Here is a 23537-nt window from a genome sequence, read left to right as displayed (position 1 = left end):
AGTACCTCATTTTCACTTATTCACAGGAAGTTAAGGATATAGAATTCTGGGATTGTGCTTAGGACAGTAATGTTTTCCTAAAATAATAACACATATTCCCATCCTGGGACTTGGAGAAAAATGTCAACTGGCTTGGTTTTAGGCAATTAAGAAGTGGATTTGGATAAATAATCCAAATCTAGTTAATACCTAGTTTATAGGCATAGTAGTTTCAGAATCTTTCAAAAATTAGGGATATTTACCCTTTGAATTGCAGGTTATACTTTAATATTTCTTGACACAATAAGAATGAAACTTCAGAACCCTAAGAGATGGGTCAAAGGGTTTCCTGGAATATGAATTGTGGGAACATAACTGTATATGACCTGCACTATTTCTCCTTCTCCCTGGTAGGAGAGGTTTATGATTCATATCCCAGAGCATCGATAGAATAGGTCTGATAGAATAAATCTGACAGAGATATGCTTATATGTGTATAGTGTATGATGCTTTAATTTTCTCAGATGCTCTCATTTAACAGGTTAGGAGTATGTAGTAATCCAGTTATAATTTGAAGTTCTGTATTTGTCCTGAAGCAGTTATGATTCCAGTGGTACAGTATATAATATGATTTCATTAGAGGTTATGATTCCAGTAGTACAGTATATAATATTATTTCATTAGAGATCTTTTTCTACTACTACAAGATAAATATGATTTTCTTGGAAGTCTTTCTGTGATTTGTTTCTTACTAGGAGCAGTGGAAGACATGATTTAAAAGTTATATTGAATTAAGTAACTAATTAATTATTCCAGGACACAGCCCAGTCATTTCCAAAACTGAGTGGTGTTATTTATATCTTGTAATAGACCCATTAAGTCTGTCGTTTTACCTTAAAACAGCAAAGGAGACCAGACAGGGATGAACATGGGGGATGTCTTTAGTCCACAAATACGTTGTTCTACCTGGCACACGTACAGGTTCCACTGTTACTTCACATTTTATACCAGAGCTTATGATATACCATTTTTCCTGCTTGAGATATTATGAAATTGTGAAAATTCTAAAACCTACAGAAAATTGAGGACCCAGATTTTGTTCTGTCGTTTTACCAACAGATACTCATCCTCACAAAGCTATAGGTTAAGACTCAAAGTAATGTGACCTGGTGAAAGTGAAAGTCGCTCAGTCGTGTCCGACTCTTTGTGACCCCATGGACGGTAGCCTACCAGGCTCTGCTGTCCATGGGATTTTCCAGGCAAGAATGCTGGAGTGGGCTGCCATTTCCTTCTCCAGGGGATCTTCCCAACCCAGGGACTGAACCCGGGTCTCCTGCATTGCAGACAGACGCTTTACCATCTGAGCCACCAGGGAAGCCCAAATGTGGCCTGGTAGGAAGGGAAAATGTAAATATGAGCCAATTAGCTCTGAGTCTATTTAGTTTCCCTTCCTTGGATTTCTGTGTAAGGAGGGAGTTATCTCTGGCTTCATGAAAGGTAAACAGCCTTATAGTCACAGTTAGTACTCATTCGGCAAGGATTTGGGAACTTATTTCTTTGTTATTTAAGAGCCTCCACCTATTCCTAATGTGATGCACAGCATTCGTGTATAAATTTCCTCTCTTTTTAGCACATTCTTTATTTCTGACAACACTGGATTTCCCAGGATCAAACAACAAAATGATAAGAAATACACTGCAAATTAAAACAATTTTTTCCATTTCAAATGGATAGACTTGCCCTCCAGAAACAATGAATTTTTTTTTTTTTTTACTAATTTAGTGATTTTCTCATAAAAATAAATTACTTAATTCTAAAAATAATATCTCCGGGTATTATTTGAGATTTTTCCTTGAACTGAGTTTCCTTCTGGCCCTTTAGGAAAGGGAAGAATGACTGAAACAGTACTTCCTTAAAATTACTTAGTTGATTAAAGAGCCATATAACATTTTTTAAAAACTAATCATACTTATAAAGTGATCCTAAGAGAAACAGTGGTAAAGTAAAAACTTGAGCTGTTTAGTGTGTTAATTAAAGGATACTACCCATTTCTACTCCAGAATGTATTAGGTTTTAAATTTTTGTATATGTTAAGGAACTCTTAGTACATTTGAAGATAATGAGTATGAATTTCAATATACACTCTTTGATCACAGAAATGAGTGTTGACAAAAGTAATCATGGCTTATTGTATATAAGAATTTAGTCTTTTTTAGCTCATGTGATAGAACATAAAACACTAATATGGCCTTTGAAAATTTTTGGCATACGTTTATTACTTGTGTTTTTTAGTTTATTGTTCACTGTTCTAGAATAACTGCAGAAAAGCATCAATGTTATTTTTTTGTTCTTTTGGCCTGAGGAGGTCCATAGCACTTGGTTTCTGACCAGTTAATGCTAACAGGGGTTATTATTGTTCTAAAAAAATCCAAAAAGTCAACACTGCAACAAGAAACATATTTTTTTTAAATTTTCCAAGGCTAAGAAAACCCATTACTGAACTTCTTGAGTATATATAATTAAGAGGTGACTATAATTGGAATATATTTAAGAGCTTTGCTGTATTATTAAAATTTATGCTTATGACAGGCAATGACAAATCAATAATTTGGAAGAGAGGAAGGATGCGGTTTCTTCTCGGGAACACCAGATTTTAGTTATGGATATGGAAGGATCAGTTGGCTTTTACTTATCATTTAGGGTAACACAGTAGTTGGAGTTATTAAAGGGGCAGCAAAGACTGGAGAGGGCCTGGAAAGGGTTGAGCTGATTCATGTTAGTGTGCAGGTCCCAGATAAAACAGTCAAGTAGCAAGTTTTTGCCTAAGGTGTTAATTATAATTAACATGCATACCGGGATTTAAGGTGGAGAGGTGGAAAAAGTAGTGACTAGGTAATAGTGGGAAAGACTAGGATGGGATCAAGTCACTAGAAGACAAAAACAGCTTCTACAACCTCTGGGTGTACGTTTTTAGGCTAAAAATCATTAATTGATATACAAACGGGGAGCCAGGCCTTCTCAAATTTGCTATTCAAGCCGGGCAGAAAATATCCTCAGGGCCTGGGATTTCCAGAGATATCTGCGATAGTGTGACCTGATAGCTAAACTTTCTCCCTTTTATGGTGGACCACAGCTGGAGCCCAGCACTGTGGCTCGGTCCTGGATTACATGCTCCCTGTAGGTTGTGTAGATTGGAAGGCTCAAGTTTTTAACTGGAGGGCCTTGGGCTCACAGTGTTTCTTTTCTGTCTTCCTTCCTCTTTGGACCCTTTCCTCCCAAGATATTTAGAAATCGTTCACCATCCTGGACTGACCCACAATTTCTAAAATCCTACTCAGAAACACAGCAGTGGGAAACAGAGTCAAGACCGAAGGGTTCAAATGACCAGATTCTCAATGGTTCGATGAATAGAGGAGTATCTTGTGTGAATATAGTTTCCGGGTATCCTTTTACATATTTGACCTATGTATTTATATCAGGTCTTCTTTTTCAGAACTGTTTAAATCATGGACAAACAAAGTAAGTAATCTGTTTATTTTCCTCCTATAATATTAAATCTCTTGTTAATGTATTATTTGTCAAAATGTTTTATTCAGTTTCTGAAAGAATAGAATTTGATTTGTGTTGTTTATGTTCCAGAACCCTCAGTCTGGGGCAGTGTTTTGACTATAGAGAAGATGTACACAAATATCCACTACCACTAACTTTCCCTTTAAAAATAAAAAAGCCTTAGATAAACCTATGAAATTTTAGGCTTAAAAAAAATGAAATCTTAGGCTTACTGGAAAATATATAATTTAATATTATACTTCATCTGAATCAGGTTTCCCTTTTCTTTGTACATTTTATATATATATATATAAAAGACTATTCAAGTCATATTATTTAATAAACAATGGATTTAATATGCCAGGGCATTGTAATAAAATGCTCAGTTACATCCCCAATATATATCTCATAAAATACACATTTGAATAGGTTTAAATAACTATGTCTTTATTTTCTGGCTTTTTTTTTTCCTCAAGAAAATTATAAGATGAGTATTGGCCAAACATGTAATAAAAGACTTTGTCTTTTACAAAATCTAAGTTTCTGAAGAGAAAAAAAATCAAATGGGAAAAAAAATCCTGTCTTCGGAAGGATCTCTATTCTCTATCTTTACTTAGATAACCAAAGAGATGTTTATCTCTACCGCAATGCCAGCCTTGCTACATATATCAGATCCTCTTTAGGGCCAGAAACCTTGACTTTCTTTCACAAAGTTTCATGATTTTTCTTAATATATGCTATATTAATTTAGTTAACAATACTAAAAACTTTCAGAATGTAAATTCATATAATATTAAGCTATTTTCTTTGCTGTAAGCTTTAAGATGCTTCAAGTCACTTAAATAATTGATTGGGTCATGGTCATAATTACCTTTTAACTCTTCAGCTTCATATATACAAATGTATGAATTTGTGTGTATATGTGTACATAAGTAGAATGTATATGTGTTGTGTGTATATATATATATAAATATACATATACACTGATATAGAGAAATAACAATAAAAAAACTTGTTGACAATATGAAAGTCCTATGATTTTTTAAGTTATTCTAAGTTGCATTGCACAAATGCAGAAATACATCCATAATTCATTTGCTCTTTGATCTACTTGAGCACTTGCCCATTCACTTATTGTTTTTCTTTGTATAACTCCCCCCTGGAATTCCTGAAACTGGGATTGTTGCTCTGATACTGAAACCCCAGAGATCATAGCCTCCTAATTTCTTGACTCTGTCAGCTCCTTGATTTGTGTGTGTATTTACTGTTGCTCAAACAGCGGTACCTGGTAAGAAGTGCCAAAATGTGACATACCATTTAAGGATGGGTCTCTAAGTCACACTTGTAGTGTGTTTCCTTGAGATCTGTTGAGTCTTACTCTGTGAGGCAGCTGTGGGCAGAGCCTGAGGAGCTAGAGAACTAGAGCTGGCCCACTCACCTGAAGCCAAGACAAACAAAGAAGAGATGGTTAGGACAGAATGACTTGTGATATTGCAGTGATGTGTGATAATTTGGGGTATGCTGTGGTCCGTATGGGGAAAAGCCCTAACTCAAGTAGAGGATTTTCTGTTGCCTGATTTGCACAGTATCCATGGACTCCATTCAGCTGAAGTTATTATGAAGCCAATAATGAAAAAAAAAAAAAAAGAGGGTAGGAGTAGGGCATAACCCAGTCTTCCTGTGAAATCATATGACTTGAGTGGTCTTTCAAGGCACATGATAGAGAAATATACAGGAAATGTGTCAGATTGAAAGCCTAGTCAACTTTTTCTTCTCCATTCATGCTATGTTCCCATTATTCAAAAACAAACTATTTTGAATTTACAGTTAATAAGCCATAGGAAAGAAAGGAGAACATTGCATAAACAGAGTGTCTGAAAGTGAAAGTGAAAGTGAAGTCGCTCAGTCGTGTCCAACTCTTTGCGACCCCGTGGACTAGCCTACCAGGCTCCTCTGTCCATGGGATTCTCCAGGCAAGAATACTGGAGTGGGTTGCCATTTCCTTCTCCAGGGGATCTTCCCAACCCAGGGATTGAACCCAAGTCTCCCACATTGCAGGCAGACACTTTAGCCGAGTGTCTACTAGACCATAAATTCCATAAAGGCAGAGCCAGTGTAGCCATTGAACCTAACTGAGGGCTAACACAGGACATGCTAATAAATACTTATTTTCTGGCCAAGGTGGTTGCTAAAGGAATGACTAGACAAATGCAGATATGAAGAAATAGGAAACTGAAAAATTTGTACATACATTGAGATTATTGAAAGCACACTGATTAGCATATAGCAAAATGTAATATATTTGTTTATTGTAATTAACTCAGTTATGATTTTTGTCAGTCAAATACTAGGAATTTCCTATGGTATAAACTTAATGGGGTAGTTCCAGAGTAAGTATTAAAAGTATATTTAAATACTGAAGTACATATAAATATTTAAAACAATTCTTAAAGCAACAATTATCAGATCAGATCAATCGCTCAGTCATGTCCGACTCTTTGCGACCCCATGAATCGCAGCACGCCAGGCCTCCCTGTCCAACACCAACTCCCGGAGTTCACTCAGACTCACGTCCATCGAGTCAGTGATGCCATTCAGCCATCTCATCCTCTGTCGTCCCCTTCTCCTCCTGCCCCCAATCCCTCTCAGCATCAGAGTCTTTTCCAATGAGTCAACTCTTCGCATGAGGTGGCCAAGGTACTGGAGTTTCAGCTTTAGCATCATTCCTTCCAAAGAAATCCCAGGGCTGATCTCCTTCAGAATGGACTGGTTGGATCTCCTTGCAGTCCAAGGGACTCTCAAGAGTCTTCTCCAACACCACAGTTCAAAAGCATCAATTCTTCGGCACTCAGCCTTCTTCACAGTCCAACTCTCACATCCATACATGACCACAGGAAAAACCACAGCCTTGACTAGACGGACCTTTGTTGGCAAAGTAATGTCTGTGCTTACCAAACCCACATCCAACTAATTTCATTTATCTGTTTCTCTAGTCTATATGTGGTTTTAAAACAATCTATTTTTTCCTCATAACAAAATCAAAATATGGAAAAGAACACTCATCAGACTTTTTTGAGACATAGAAATTCAGTACCAGTAACTTAGCTGCCTATTTTATTCAAAGAGAATTTGAATCAGGATTCTACTGCAAATTACCTTTGATAACAGGCACCACTTTTGTTAAGTGAAGAATCCACACCGTTTCAGTACAACACGAGAACATGTAAATGAAATTATCTAAAAACTATGCATTTTTCTGATATGTATATATATTTTTAAGAAGATATATGTTTACCTTTTGTTGAATTACAGATGTGCATATGAATCCTCCACACCCAGGAACAAATTTAACAGGTGAGTATCCCCTTGAATATCCATCAGCAGCATTCCCAGGTAAACATCGGCTTAAAGAATAAAAAAAAAACAAAAACCAATTTATCAGTTATGGACATTCCCCAAAGGATGTGTGTGTGTGTGTGTCTGTATGTGTGTGCCTATCTCTGTGTGTATTTTAGTAGTGTCTTTTATTAAAGGGGCAATAATGAAATTGACAGTGTAGTTCTTGATTTTTTCTTTGATTATATGTTTTCATAAAGATCATTAAAATATTTTTTCTATACAGGATAGTAAAAATATAGTGTTAATAAAAACAGTAGTGAGTTGACAGTAAATGAAATATAAGGTTGCACATAAATTGCACAAAATACACATATTAAGTAACAGATTTTATTCGTTCTCCATTTGTTTTGAAAAATATGGTTATTCAATCACATTTAGGAGATTTGTCTATGGGTATTTCTGAGTTATTTATTATCTGGAGTTAATTGTGTTTGGTGATTTGCAAAAGAGATGACTGCTTAAGCATGGAAGCTTCACTCAACTGAAACATAGCTACCCGGGATAATCCTCACTTTCATTTTGAAACACAAAAATGTGAAAGCTTTACTTTTATATACATACTCAACTCTGCCTTGCCTTTCTAAGAAAGGTAACTGAGTCGTATCACTACATACACCAAGGAATATATTATGTCTTTTGAACCACTGCCTAGAAGGCTTCAGAGATTTTCGTTTAGACAAACGCAGTCATCAGCATTTCCAGAACTTTACCAGATGGCAGAGTTCATTTGCAAGTGGGCAGACTACATCTTGAGAGACCAGGACTTAGGATCAAAAGGGATCCAGTTTGGCCACAAGGGTTTATGCATTTTGTATTCTGCTCTGAGCAAGCACATCTCCTTGGAGCTGAGTGACTTGTTTAGCTGTCTAGCCAGGAACCTCTCAGTGGAACCTGGATCTCCTCCAGATGTTTGTGTTTAAAAAAATGTGAAGTAGAAAGACTGCCAAGGTTCTAAGATAATAGTTCTCAGAGGTGCCTAGGCTTAAGTATTACTTGTTAACTATTGAAAACCTTAGTACCAGGGCACCATCCCAGGAAAATTGAAGCAGAAGTTCTGGTTGTGGCACCCTGGGATTAGTAATTTTTTAATTTCCCAGGTGATTCTAATGTGCAGCCAGGGCTGAAAACTGCTACTTGAAAATTTTATATGGTTGGTGTTTAGAGAATTATTAGCACTTGGGGGATATTTTAATCCACCCATGGCTAAAAAACAGTAGATGGTACATAATTAGGTTATAACCAGACTGGCGAGCTTGTGAGAAAAATAGCTCAACTTTGTTTCTCAAGTCTAAGGCTCATGTAGCACAGGTCTTTTATGATAATGATGCTAACAACAGTGATGGATTAAAATTGAGAGCTTATCATGCCGACTGTGGATTAACTCATTTAATTGCCAGACAATATTAACAGGGTAAATACTATTAATTATTGCCATTATGCAAGTGCAAAAACATGCATAGAGAGACTGGATCAGGCTTCAAGTTCTGGCTTCTGTATTTAATCACTGTGTAGTGGTTTTAAGCAAGTTGCTGTGCCTCCAAGCCTCAGTTCTTGTGTATAAAATGGGCATAATATTTTCTAATTCAGGTGGTCTGAAGATTAAATGAGACTATGTGTAAAACACCCAGAACAATGCTTTACAATTAATAAAGGACAAATATTTGCTCTTATATTAGTAATATATTAAATCAGTTGGGCTTTAAGTAAACGAAATATTATTTCAGGTAATTCCATATGCCTATTTAATCCATTGATTTGGAAAATAACTATTCTCTCAAAGAATCCTGTGAAGATTTAATAATGCTAGTAATGTAACCAATTAATTCACATCTCTCCCTCACTGGCTTCCTATGGTTTGATCTTTGCACTATAGTCAGTGCTGTTTAAAAATAGATATGTTAATGTTACAGACAGTACCTAATGGGTGAGGCTTCTCTGGTGGCTGGCTCAATTGTGAAGATACCACCTGACAATGCAGATGATATGGGTTCACTCTCTGGGTTGAGAAGATCCCCTGGAGAAGGAAATGGCAATCCACTAAGTATTCCTGCCTGGGAAACCCCATGGACAGAGGAGCTTGGTTGGTACAGTCCATGGGGTTGCAAAAAAGTTGGACACAACTTAGGAACTGAAAACAACCAACAACTATTAAAATATTGTAGGACACAGAATTTTCTTTGAAGTTATATTCCATTCCTGTGGAACAGTTCCTCTGTGGACTATTCATTTAAATTATAAAGTTACAAAGCTTCATATTTGTAATCACAAATTCATGTGGAATAGAATAAATACTTATTGAATTTCTTCCAAGACTGTGCTTAATAAATATTTGAGACAATTTTGCCTGCTAGAAGTTTTTACCTTCCTTGATTCTCAAGTTATATTTTCCAGAGAGTTTCTAAATTATGAAATTTAAATTTGGAATGTAAGTATCATAATTAAACTTTTTTTTTTTTTGTCTATGTGGAGGGTTTTAGGAATGGAATATACCATGGGTTAAAACTTCAGGCAAAACTGTTAACCCAAGGGAGTATCTGGACAGTAGTGGAAGGAATGACATGCATTTACCTCTTTATGAGGGTTTCTCAACAAAGGCACCATAATATTTTCAGAGGGATAATTCTTTTTTTTTCAGGGCACTGTTCTGGTGCTTTTAGGCTATTTAGCAACATCCCTGGCTCTTACCCACCTGATGCTAATTCTACCCTCCAATTGTAACAGCCAGAACGGTCTCCAGATGTTGTCAAGTATGCAATGAAGGGACAAAAGTACTGTGAGATCTATATATATTGGAAATGTCACTTGTTAGAATTCTAGAATCATTTTTTCACAAGGTGATTTCGCCATAGAAATGCTGAGTCAGAGCCTCTATTTGGGGCTTTCTACTCAATGCCATCCCTCTTTTTCAAGAAGCCGTTTCAGAAGTTTTATGTACCTGACTCTAGATTGTTGTTGACTTTCTTTTACTTTCTTAGTTTTCAGGCATATTTTCATCTAAATTTTGAATGACAAGGGTAAGTCTGTGTGGCAACTCTGTACACAGAGCCTAAAACCCTCAAAATAGGAGTGGACATGAAACCACAGCTATCTCATTGAAAAATCACTGAAAGATAAAAATATCTTAGAATCCTAAGAATCTTAAATATCTTAAGATTTTAAAATATCTTAGAATCCTGTTTCTTAGAAACAGGATTTCTGAGTAGAAAATGTAGTTTGTAGACAACTGGGGTGATCCTAAAAGACTTGGTTTGCATTTTTCTGTGCAGTTACGAATTATTTCACATGCTCATATTTCAGGACCTCCAGGACATATTGGCTATCCTGGCCCCCAGGCTGGCTATGCAGTGCCACCACCTGGCTATGCAAGTCCTGGCCCAGTCGGCTTTCCTGTCCAACACCAGCCAGTGACTGGTCACCCAGGAGCACCCACACAGGTGCCATGGATGCCAGCACCACTACCTCCATTAAACTGCCCACCAGGACTGGAATATTTAACTCAGGTAATTCAATACCTAAAACACTCATTAAAAACAAAACAGTGCTCCCAGTTTACTTAATGAGATTAACAATTAACTAATTCACAAAAGCGTGAAACAGTAAACAACTTTACTAACAAATTACTCAAATTCTTCTAGGTCAGGTTTACTTTTACAGCAAAATGCAAATGTCTTAGGAAATTGTGTGTTCTATGATCTTGAATATAATCTGCAGTAACAACCAATAGCAAACCTTTAGTAAGCACTATTTTCCATGCTTTATTCCTAAGTATAATACATGTTTTAACTCATTTAATTCTTTATGAAAAATTCTGTGATATGTAAGCATTATAATTATCACCATTTTACAGAAGAAGAAACTTAGGTACAGAGAAGTTACATAATTTGCTCAACATCAAAATGCACAGGAGTAGGAACAGATTTTTACTTCCGGGACCTTGCCTCTGAAAACTGTGCCCTTTAATCCCAACACTGAATAATTTCCCAGGAGTTGGAAAGAAACATCAAACTCGATTTAGTGTTCGTTTTCTACAAGTGGTACTAAGAAAGGAGTTAATAATCTGTGTATAATATGACCTACCTTTTATAATAATTAGAAAAATATGTTTTTATGTTGCTTTTGTTCTTTGGAGGACCCAATTTTATTAATGCTACCAATAAGGAAAAAACATTCCTGGGTTTTAATGTACAGCATAATGGCTTACCTCAGCAATATGAGGTTTAGTATTTGTTTGCCATTAGAAATCTGGTAAGTTAGTTTTCAGCAAATGAGCTCTCTCTCTTGCACTCTGCACTAATTTAATTTCCCATAATGCACTTGAGCAGCATATAATATAAGAATTTGGTAGTTCCTAAATTGTCTAAGAAATACCCTAAGTATATATTTTTTCAAAGAAAAATTAAGCCCTTACAATATATTTGGGGAAGTCATCACCGACTACAAATGATATTAAGCACACTTAAAAAGAAAAATGTTTTTATTTGTAGAAAAAAGCTCTTTAAATGGATGACAAGGTCTTAATATTTCTTAGGCCCTTTCTGGAAGGAACATTTTTTTCTAATTTTATAGGGATTCCAGTGTAAGTCAATTTTGCTTGACTTGAATTTGCCCACATTAAAAATAAACACGTTTCAGTAGTTGTTAAAAATATACTAACTTTAGTTTTATATCTAGAAGTGATATAAAGTTATTAACTATTGATAATATTGATAAATGTTGATAACTGATTATATACATTCTTTTAAAACATACAAACACTGATGTTAATTTGTTTGGCTTAATAACATGGTTACAGCTTTTTTTTTTTAATATAATAGATAGATCAGCTATTGATTCATCAGCAAATTGAACTTCTGGAAGGTATGTATTCATTGTATTTATCATATTTCTAGGAAGAGGACATTTATGCAGACAAAAGCGTATCATCAAACACAGATATAACACCTTCAATGATGTTGAAATTAAACTTGGTTTTAAAAATGTCTCTTTGATAGTGATAATCCTGATAAGGATTATCAGCAGCTCATTTTTTGAAATTAATAGTCAAGTGGTAAAATACCATTAAGCTGGACATCTGTCCTCATGATACAGACCATGACTTGGGAGGAAACCAATCAAAACTTACTTATGTTCAATCTTCTCTCTAGAAATCACTTCAGTGATTCTATCACTAACCCACCCTAACCTCTATCTCTTCAACTTTTCTTTCTGCAGTTTGTGATGAGCTTGAGATTGTCAAAGAGTCACAAGCAGTAGTTCAGTTACCTTACTACATTTCCAAAGTAAATGAACACTGAATTTGGATGGATGGGGATGTTTTGGAAAACCTCATTATTGTCCATGGTTTTTCTTGGGAGTTCAGATGAACCCTATAAAACCTTGGTTCCACAGGCTATGAATTATCACCTTGGGCACAGGGCCAGTGCACTGAAGGGTGCTGACCAGTCAGCCAAAACACCTGACTTCTAGAATATCACTGCTGTTCCTATGAATGGGGCCTGACTCCTACAGTTGTTTCGTTTGGTTCAGGGCTCCTCAGGTGCAAAGTAAACTTAAGAAAGCCAGTAGATGTTTTAGGACTGCTGCCAGGGAAAGAGAACCTGGGTAAATTCATGAACCAACATATTTTCCTTATAGACAATTCAGCGAAAACTCTAATGGATTTTAGAATATATCTATTAAATCGTTCTTCACATCTCTGCAAAGTTCTTTACCACTGATAGGAATAATAAAGTGAATTGTACTACTATAGTAATATGGTTAATATTTGGTTAGAATATATAATTGTTTATTCCACTTAAATTACTTGTGATGTTCACTGTTAGAAATTTAATGTTCTCTTTTTTTGGGCGGGGGGTTCCTGCTGCCCAGCTTGTGGGATCTCAGTTCCCTGACCAGGGATTGAACCCAGGCCCTCGGCAGTTAGAGCGTGAGATCCTAACAACTAGAGCACCAGGGAATTCTCTGTGGGGAGTTTTATTTATTTTATTTTTTTACTGTCTGGTCATGTCTCTCAGCATGGGCGATCTAAGTTACCCAACCAGAGATCGAACCCACACCCCCTGAATTGGAAGCGTAGTCTTAACCACTGGACCACCAGGGAGTCTCATCACATTCTCATTTTTATTAGTTTGTTTATACCATATTTTCTCTGGAAAGGAGTATGATAATTTGAATTTTCATTTTTTTTAATGATTCATTTTAGGGTTTATTTTTGATATTATAAAAACCAAAAAATCAGACACTGTGCATTATATAGCACTCCATTTATAGTTTTCAGATTTATAAGTTTTATATATATTTGAAAAAATATGTATGTATTAGTCATGAAATACAAAGTAAATTTCAAATTTAATAATTATAAATTCTTCAGTTTTTTAAAAAGTATATCTAATTTTCTTATTTTTGTCTTAAATTGCAAGTTTATATTTTACCATTATAAATAGTAAAGATTGCTCAGTTTATTTTTTAGCACCTGAGACGTGTCCCAGTTCAAAACTTAAGAGATAATAAAGACAAAACCATAGAATTCTTTTATTTGTTTTCATTTTTTTTACGTAACTAGAAAGAAACAGATTATGTAAGCTCACTTATCTCACTTTACAGATAAACAAGCTGAAGAATTTTGAGATTAATTTACTTAAGAAGCACTTAGGTAATAGATCCCATTTAGTGATTACTTTAACTTTTTTATGTAAAAAATTTGACAGGTGGATATTGAGGTAAAGGGTGGCTCTTTTAAAGGCAGAGTCAGGGTCTGCCTAAGTCATAGCAAAGACACCTAAGGGAGGTCATGGTGACGAAACTTGTGAAGAACATCTGTATCTAAATCCATCCACACCAATATTAGAGGCTGATTTTTGTCTCTATATGTTTTAACTGTTCCATATTTTGATGATTTCTAATATCCCATGACTCACGTTAATGAAGGCTGTGGACAAGTGTGTGCATGTGTGCTCAGCTGTGTGCCACTCTGTGTGACCCCAGGGATGGGAGCCTGCCAGGTTCCTCTGTCCATGGGACTTTCCCAGCAAGAATACGGCAGTAGGGTGCCATTTCCTGCTCCAGGTGATCTTCCTGACCCAGGGATTGAACCCCCATCTCTTGCCTCTCCTGCATTAGTAGGCACTTTACCTCTGTGCCACCTGAGAAGCCCTTGTATCTCATATAGAAATTCCAAATTTCTCTGTACTCTAATACCCTCTCCTCCATCCCCTTCATTTTTTTCTATATTTAGATCATTTCTAAACATCTTTCCTTTTCTTCCTCCTGTGTTAAATGAAGTACCGTCTAAAAATGGTATAGCTAGACACTATAGCATCTTAGGATAGACTGATTATTCTTTTAATGCTGTAGACATAATGAGTCCCTCTTTTTATGTTTTTAGTCCTGATAGGTTTTGAAACTAATAACAAATATGAAATTAAGAACAGCCTTGGACAGAGGATTTACTTTGCAGCAGAGGATACTGATTGCTGTACTCGAAATTGCTGTGGGCCTTCTAGGCCTTTTACCATGAGGATTCTTGATAATATGGGCCGAGAAGTCATAACTCTGGAAAGACCACTACGGTGTACCAGCTGCTGTTTTCCCTGCTGCCTGCAAGAGGTGGGTGAGCGATTAACATGGTAATTTTTACAAATACTTTGCAAAGTAGTTCTGTAGAAATTTTCACCTTATCAGTGAATTTATAGAATAAAATGAGATTTAAAGGTGAAGTAGTTCACCAGCTATTAGTTTATGCTTGAAAGTAAATTGTAGGAAGGCAGGCAGGTGGAAAGGAGTGATCAGTTTGGCCCACATTTCTGAGTATTGTGCCCTCTGGGGTGAGATCAGAGATCTCAGAGACCAGCCTTCTTGATCTTCAGGGAGAGCTGAGAACGTAGGGTACCTGGGTCAAGGCTCTTACCTGAAATGACCATGAGAGGCTGGCCAAAGCCAGATGAGGGCCCCATAGGGAATATCCTCCAATGCCATCCCAGTAGCAAGTGGACAGAAGAGTGAGGAAAAGAACACATATGTTCATCTCATAATTTTAGCCAACCTATAGGGATCTAAGGAGGGCTTCCCAGGTGACACTAGCAGTAAAGAACCCTCCTACCAATGCAGGTAGATGTAAGTGACATGGGTTCGATCCCTGGATTGGAAAGATACCCTGAAGGAGGGCACAGCAACCCACTCTAGTATTCTTGTCTGGAGAATCCCATGGAAAGAGGAACCTGGTGGGCTACAGTCCATAGAGTCACAAAGAGTCTGACACAACTGAAGCGACTTAGCACAGGTGGCTTAGTGGTAAAGAATCTGCCTACCAGTGGAAGAGACCCAAGAGATGCAGGTTCAGTCCCTAGGTTGGGAAGATGCCCTGGAGTAGGAAATGGCAACCCACTCCAGTATTCTTGCCTAAAAAATCCCATGGACAGAGGAACCTGGTGGACTACAGTCTAGGGACACGCAGAGTCAGACGTGACTGAGCACGAATGCACACACAGGGAGCTACCCTAGTAGAGGCTCCCTCTGAGAAATTTCAATTCCTGTTTTTCAGTTCTCCATTTGAAAGAGTAGTATATTTGAGTTCCTGTAATTCCTATTACAGAATAGTGCAAGTTGTGAGCACCTTCAGGCCCATAAAGATCAGGTGTCTTTTCCATAGCACTTGACAGCCCTATGACAGAGAACATGGATCTTGGGGGGGACACCAGGGCACAGTGTTTAGGAAGTTGACCTTTGCTTGTATCTCCACTGCCCTGAGACCAGTGCTGCTTGGGTTGCTCAGTCGTCCTCATGGGTAGCTGTGAGAGCAGGACAGACAGAACTACAAGCACATGGAAATTTGATGTCTAATACTGTACTGATTTTGAAAGGATAACTGAAGTTGTTCACACTGAATTATTTTGTTTTCCATGTCAATTAGTTTAGATATAATAATATTCAAGATTAGCTGAAGTAAAACAGAGTTTGATAGAATATGATTTACAATTTATAAAGCATGTTAGCATATAATTGGCCTTAATAAACAGATCTAGGAAGTCCTTAGTTACAGATGAACATGCCGAGATGCTCTCAAGGTTGCGGAGTTGAGGTTCAGCTTCAAGATTCCAGGCCCCATCTTCTTTCCATGCTGGCACTACTGACCTTATTTGAAGATTGCTCCAGTGATCTGGACTCTGTCCATACATCTGCTGCTGCTGCTGCTGCTAAGTTGCTTCAGTCGTATCCGACTCTGTGCAACCCCATAGACGGCAGCCCACCAGGCTCTCCGTCCCTGGGATTCTCCAGGCAAGAACACTGGAGTGGGTTGCCATTTCCTTCTCCAATGCCTGAAAGTGAAAAGTGAAAGTGAAGTCGCTCAGTCGTGTCCGACTCCTAGCGACCCCATGGACTGCAGCCTACCAGGCCCCTCCGTCCATGGGATTTTCCAGGCAAGAGTACTGGAGTGGGTTGTCATTGCCTTCTCTGGTCCATACATCTAAACCCCTATTTTTAAAGGAGTTTAAAAAATAGCTTTTAATAATTTAGACATTTTTCATAAGTATGGAAATTGAAAAATATATGAGACTGACAGAGCAGTACTTCAGAGTAGATACTGGGCATGCAGCCTCCCTGAGTTGGTGTCTCATCTCTTCCACTTTGCAGCTGGGGAATCTGATACAAGTTAATTTACCACTCTGTTCCTCCCCTTACTTACTGTATAAATAGGGATAATAGTAACAACCTGGTAAGGACATAGAGTGAGTTAACTGGTGCTTAGAACAGTGTCTGACAAACGATTTATATATTCTTTTGCTTTTGTAGATAGAAATCCAGGCTCCTCCTGGTGTCCCAGTAGGTTACGTTACTCAGACCTGGCACCCTTGCCTGCCAAAGTTTACAATTCAAAATGAGAGGCGAGAGGATGTACTAAGAATTTCTGGTCCATGTGTCATCTGCAGCTGTTGTGCAGATATTGATTTTGAGGTAAGACATGTGATAATGTTTATAGGTTTTGCTTTCCTAGTTAATAAAATAAGCTGGGAGGATGTTACAAATATATTAAATGAATATTTATGTCCTGATGTTCCAAGAGGGACTCAGTATGCTCATATATTTATCTTTGGTCAGAGAGATGGTTATTGCTCTGATTAAGTGTTAGTGCTGATTATACTAAGTGGAAAAAGAGAAGCAGAGATTTATACTAAGTGGAAAAAGAGAAGCAGAGATTTGTAGTCAAATAAATATAAACAAAGCATCTAACATTTAAACATGGTGGTTTCTGTGTAGAGGCACTGTGTATTATCCCTTTTGAGTAAAACATTAAGCTTGTCATTAACGTCTGGTTTCCAAAGCATATGGTCTTTGCTTAGTCTGAAACACAGGCTATCAGTGCTCTAGGCCCTCTTCAGAATCTCTGGCATCTTTGAGTTCCTACAAAAAGCCCAGTTACACAAAGAGAATTTTAACAACAATAATATATGAGGTACAACCCTACCATGCTTCTCTATGATCTGTCCTTTATCCTTGTATTAAAGTAACTAGAAATCATGATTTATCTGTGTATTCACTACCTCAAAGAACTTCATTTCAGCAATTTTCAACAAATGGGGCCCAGACTTACAGCCCAAATTAATTGGATGCAAATGCTTAAAAGTCAAGCAACTATAAATCTTAATCTTGATAACATAATTCTCTTGTATAAGCATAAAATCTGTTAAACTGGACAATTTCCACAGAAGGGACAAATTCTAAAACTGAGCAGGGCTGGCCCCCTTATGATGAACCTATAGATTTCTTTTTAGAATAGTTTATCAGTTATTTGTATTAAATTTATGTTAATCAATGTAATAGTAATATAATACAAGCTTATTATTTCTAGAAATTGAAATCATTTTATTATTTAGGTTTTTGTTTTTAAGATTTTTTTGTTTTAGAATTTAGTTAAAAATCATCTAGTCCTATTGACTTTCCAGTTGTACATCCGTATATACTTTTCTGTTCCTTTCCATTAAAAATTTACATATTCTTACATAAATTTCTGGTGAATTTTTAAATTTCTTTATGTAGGAATAAAAAAAAAGGAAATCTTAATATCTTATAAGTCTAGTAGTAGGATTGTGGTGGCTGATAAATTATTTTTTGTATATTTAAAATTTTTTCAAAAATTAAAAATAATCAAATTAAAAATAAAACGTAAGGTATAGATGTTTACATGACAGCTATTAACAGATGAAACATGTAAGTGTGCAATAGGGAATTTGTATTAGTCTGTTTTGCCATCGTAGCATAACAAACAGCCCCTAAAACTCATTGGCTTAAGAAAACAGGAATTTATTCTCATGCTATGGATCTCAAGGTCAGCTGTGTCTGGAGGATATAGGCTTAGACAGATGGCCCTGATTTAGGCTGTAAGTTGGCCTCAGGTCTGCCCCAGGTATGTTCACTCTGGAGTTGCATCAACAGCAGCTGCCTGGATCATGGTTTTTTAATGGCTGATCACTGGAGAGCAGGACCAAGGCCAAGATCTCTGCTGGTGTCACATCCACTAACCCTCCATTGGTTAAACAAGGAACATGGCCAAGTCTTAATTTCAGCGTGCAGGGAAGTATACTGGATTCCAGACGGAGGACACTGAAATGACTATTTGATGAACATAATCCAGGCTATCACAGCATTCACAGTAGAAGTTTATTTCAGGTTTTTAAAGAACTTAACTATGTACATCCAAATAAAATGAGTCAACTGTTTTTAATCTCCCCACATTTACGTAGCTGGTTTCAACCTAAGATAGGGCTTCAAATGTTGTTACCGGCATGTGTGGTACCTTGTGTACATTTGAAAAGCACACTTCTCTTCCTGTTGTGATACAACCCTGCCTATAAATACCCTGGCGAGTGTGGGCTACATTCAGCCCCCAAATGCCCACTTTGTGAGGTTCATTCCACTGGCTACAAGCTGTTCTGTTCTTTATCATGGGCCTGAGCTTTACTCAGATAGAAACATAAAATTAGAAAAACTTTACTTTGGAGTCCTTTTGTTTCATACATCCTTCTTCTTTTATTGTTCAGTCCCATTCTGTTGTCCAGTCTTAGCCCAAGCCTTGACCTGGGGCATCCCATCAAGTTACTTATTGGTTACTTTACTTCACTCAAAACTACCAGTCCTCTTTTCCAGCCTCTTGGCATTTTATGTTTTCCTGAGTCCTTCCATCACCTTTAAACACTCGACCTATGTCAACTTTCTGTGCTAATCTTAAAGCTGAAGTCAGATTAGAGTTTCATTTACTACCCGCTCCCCCCACCAGATGGCTTCTAGAAATTTCATTCAAATAATCATTTCATAGTTGTATCTTTTCTTGCTTGAATTTTATTTTGGATAGATTCAACTAATTTATTACTGTGTATCTTAATGGAGAATAGAAAATGTTAACTCTTTCAGCTAAACTAGTTTCATATTGGTTCTCTGTAGCAAATAAAGTTTTTAAAATGAATCTGTAAGTAAACATAGGAATCTACCTGCTTCTACTGAGTGATATAATGTTCACAGTTATGAATGGCATATAATTTTAATATTGGTTTCATTTTACTTCTACTTGGAAAGTAGCTTTATTAGTTTGCTAGAAGTTTTTGTCCTTTTTCTTTTTTCAATTTAGGTTAAATCTCTTGATGATAAGTATGTGGTTGGCAAGATTTCCAAACACTGGACTGGCCTTATTAAAGAGTTATTTACAGATGTTGATAACTTTGGCATCCAGTTCCCGTTAGACCTTGATGTGAAAATGAAAGCTGTGATGCTCGGCGCATGTTTCCTCATTGTAAGTTTACTCCTGCTAATCTAGGGTACAGATGGTTTCTCTAGTTTTATTCTGAAATAATTTTTAAATTTTATATATTTAAATGACCTTAAATTTGTAGGTTTTATTGAAAGTGGTCCTGTTTAATCTTAGCTCTGAAATTCCATTTTCTTCTGCTACTCTTGGTTCACAGGTGACTAGCTTCTCTCTGGAGGGTCTGTGTAGTTTCACACTGTAACAAAAGGATGTTATATGTTAAGGAGAAGTTCTGGTTTTAGTGGTTAAAAAAAAAAAAAGCCAACACCACCACCAATAACCAAAGAAAACCTCAAATTGATACTTTGGAGAAGAGTTTGAATCTTCTAGTGTGTTTAAATGAAATAAGTCTCAGTGAAACAAGGAAATTTCTTCCTTATTCATAATTAAACCATCTAATACAGAAATACCAACTGCAATAAGAATGTACATTTGATCAAGGAGCTATCAATTGAGAGGAAATATATGGAATACAGCATTGATTCTGAACTTGTCTTCACATTAAATTAGCTAGGAAGTTTTTAGTAGTAAGCCATACCCCAGTTTAACTAAATCAGAAGCACACCATTAAAAGTTTGTGTAGCTCCCCAGATGATTCCTTATGTGGCCAATGTCAAGGTCTCTGGGGACAGAGCAGTGGTTTTTCCACCTTAGCTGCACAGTAGAAACACCTGGGTAGCTTTTGCACTCCCTATGTGAAGACTACCCAGATCCAGTAAACTAAATCTGGAGATGGAACCAAGCCATCAAGTGTTCAAGCTGTCATAGATTGCAATGCAAGTGAGGTTTGGAGCCACTAGATTAATATCTTAAACACTGACATGCAGAAGCAATCAGAAAAAAAAAAAAAACAAAACACTAAAAAGTGAGAGAACATATAGAAAAGGATTCAGTTACTTCAACAAATAAATATCAGGAAGATAAAAATGAAAAGAGAAATATCAGTTTAATACAGTTTGTAGACTCTGTTTGGATACTGATTTAAACAAACCAGTATAAAAAGACATTTACAAGACCCTCATGCATTTGTGAACACTGGCTATTTGATGATATTAATGAATTATTAAGGTTTTTAAAATGATGTTGTTATTATGGTTATACAAAAACAAAACAGTCCACATTTTTTAAGGGTATATACTGAAGTATTTCAGTATGAAATAATATGGTTATTTATCACAGATTTGCTTTTAAATAAGGGAGATGAAGCCAGGGGGACATAAGGGGTGGATTAATTGGTGAACTAAGCTGGGTGAGTAGTCACTGGGACTTTATTTATGCTATTCTATCTAATTTGGGACAATATTTTCTATATAAAATTTTAAATATAACTACAATTCTGTTTAAAAACTGTGCTTTCAACAAATGTTTATTTCACATGAGGAGAAAACTGTAATCTTAATCTTGGGGAACTGTTTAACCAATGATTTACACACCATAACCAAAGATATGATGTGTACAGGGCAGAGAGAGTAGTCTGAGATGTCTGGTTAGATGAGATATGGGATTGGAGGGTGGTGGTGGGGTTATGAAGTGAAAGTCCCTCAGTCATGTCCAACTCTTTGTGACCCCATGGACTATACAGTCCCTGGAATTCTCCAGCCCAGAATACTGGAGTGGGGTTATTAAGAAGTGAATATAGGGTAGATTGGGCAACTTCTTATAGACCTTGGGAAGATACTAAAAATTGTTTCGTTAACTGGTTAGTTTTAAGCTACGTATAAATAGAAATAATTATAAATCCAAATTTTAGAATGATAAATCCTGATGATGAACTGTATTAGTGCAACTGCAAGTGAATGGTTATAAAGATTCAGTTATTCCTTTATAAAGGGATAAAGGAAAATGACAGATGTGAGAGAGCTAAAATCCATACAATTTAGAAGTCATAGGGATGAAGATTTGGTTAGAAACTGATGGAGTAAGACAAACTGAGGAACAGAGAGACAAGCTTGGAAGAGAAGTCATAAAATTGGGCCCCAAAATTCTAAGATGTTATTCTAAGTCTAAGATGGCTGTCATTCTCCTGAAACAATCTAAAGATTGTACATGGAACTCCATGTACAGTCACAACACAAGTTATATTACTAGAGAAGGAGTTCAAAAAGCTGAGGAAGAAATATTGAAAGAGGAACGTTCTAGGAAACATGAAAAAAAGTGAAACTTACAGAAATTACCTGATAATTACTTAAGTTCATGCAGGTATCAATAAGTTAACAGAATTGTAGGATTTAATTGCCATTAAACTGGAAAGTTGAAGCTATCAATTTTTCCTGGATCTACCTATTACAGTTGATTTTTCTTGTTTAGCAAGTATGTTATTGTGTTTCATCAGATCCCTTAGCATTTATGCATCTGAGAGCTGATCTCTGCTTGGTGCTGAAAACTCATTTCTATATTTTGTTTTTCTCTAGGACTTCATGTTCTTTGAAATGACTAGAGGTGAACAGAGAGCAGGAGTGTGGTAGTACATTCATGAAAGTCTCAGAAAATCTGAAGTCCGTATATTGATTGGGACTATGTAAAAGAAAAATTGGGTGGATTTTTTCTTTATGTAAATGACTTATTACAGCATGTGTAAATTATACTAGGATACCTGAAGCTTCAGGATTATGATTTTACTTTTCAAATTAAAGAGTCTATTTTCTATATCACTTACTTATAAATGTTTTTATACATTTTCTTTTTCATTGTGCATTTTGGAGAAAGGATATAGAAATTTTTACATTTAAACATAACTTCCTATGATGAATTGCTTTAAACTAGAGTTTCTGCTTTGTTTTCAATATGTACAGCAAAATTAATTAAAGTCTTTTTAAAGTAATACTAATATAAACATACATTATTTTATTAAATCTAGTTATTTCCTATGTAATAACTGTTATTTTGCAAAAATGATATATTCAAAAAAGTTCAAAATGAACATAATTTTCAGTGTTTATTTTTACAATTATGCTCAAATAATACTCAATATTCATATTATCAAGTGTATTTTTTTGTTCAGAAAATCACACTATGTTTAACTTCTATAATCTGCAGCTATTAACATTTTTATATTGACAAGACTATAAATTACCAAATTTTGATGATTTTTCATGAATAAAAGAATGATTGTGTACCAAAGAAGGACACACTTAGAGATTCACTCACTCTAAAACTGGGATACTATAATATTTTGAAGTAATTATTTATATATGGAATAATTAGCTTCTGTTCTATATTCTTTCATTCATGGAATATAGTAGTTTTCAGATCACTCAAGTGTTAATTAAATAGAACATATATATTCTGTCTGACTATAAATGTTTATAATGGTCTATTAGATTATTTTTGCCAACAATTAAATAACTAAAATAAAACATTGCTGATATAGTTCTTTGAATGTTTGATTTTTGTTTTAAAGAAACTGTTAACAGTCAATTCACATGATATTCTGAACTTTACACATTTACCTCACGCTCCCTTTCAAATCTTTAAAGAGCTAAAGCATATGATAATCTTTGGTAAAATACATATATACCTGTGCTGGAAACTGAGTTTTCTTCCTGTCAGAAAGTTAGTGCAATTTTTATACACTGTTTTGTAGGGAAAACTGAATCTCGTGAGAGATGTCCAACCCACCATTTACCTCATGGAAAGGAAAAGTGTGTTTAGGAAATAAAGAGCTTAGGGGAGATTCTCTTTTATCCACAGCAGAACTCCAGCACCACTAGCTCCTAAGGATGGCAGAGGAGCTGGAGGAGTAGTCATGGCTAGACCACCTTTCACTAGCCTAAATAACTCACCAGTTGTCACATCCAGTGATGAGGTATAACCA

At 36.1% G+C, this 23537-nt stretch overlaps 1 protein-coding gene across 9 annotated transcripts in view; it reads left to right on the top strand.

The window, feature by feature from the left end:
* LOC147379258 (phospholipid scramblase 2) overlaps positions 1-23092 on the top strand; it is a 28787-nt gene extending 5695 nt beyond the window's left edge. For 3 of the 9 annotated variants that reach the window (XM_086316807.1, XM_086316818.1, XM_086316837.1), the window contains exons 2-9: positions 3473-3498; positions 6841-6882; positions 10225-10427; positions 11742-11784; positions 14312-14532; positions 16717-16878; positions 19547-19708; positions 22135-23092. In XM_086316807.1, the coding sequence (XP_086172933.1) occupies positions 3486-3498; positions 6841-6882; positions 10225-10427; positions 11742-11784; positions 14312-14532; positions 16717-16878; positions 19547-19708; positions 22135-22188 (900 nt within the window). In that variant the 5' untranslated portion in view covers positions 3473-3485 and the 3' untranslated portion in view covers positions 22189-23092. Of the gene's footprint in view, positions 1-3259; positions 3499-6840; positions 6883-10224; positions 10428-11741; positions 11785-14311; positions 14533-16716; positions 16879-19546; positions 19709-22134 lie in introns of all 9 variants that reach the window. The other 6 variants (XM_086316831.1, XM_086316859.1, XM_086316823.1 and 3 more) reach the window with 3 other exon arrangements.
* Positions 23093-23537: the final 445 nt, after the last annotated feature.

Source organism: Bos grunniens, chromosome 1, assembly GCF_055505025.1.
Source record: "Bos grunniens cultivar Pamir isolate PY7600 chromosome 1, Bosgru_T2T1.0, whole genome shotgun sequence".
NCBI lineage: Eukaryota > Metazoa > Chordata > Mammalia > Artiodactyla > Bovidae > Bos > Bos grunniens.
This window is presented reverse-complemented; position numbering and strand designations above follow the sequence as displayed.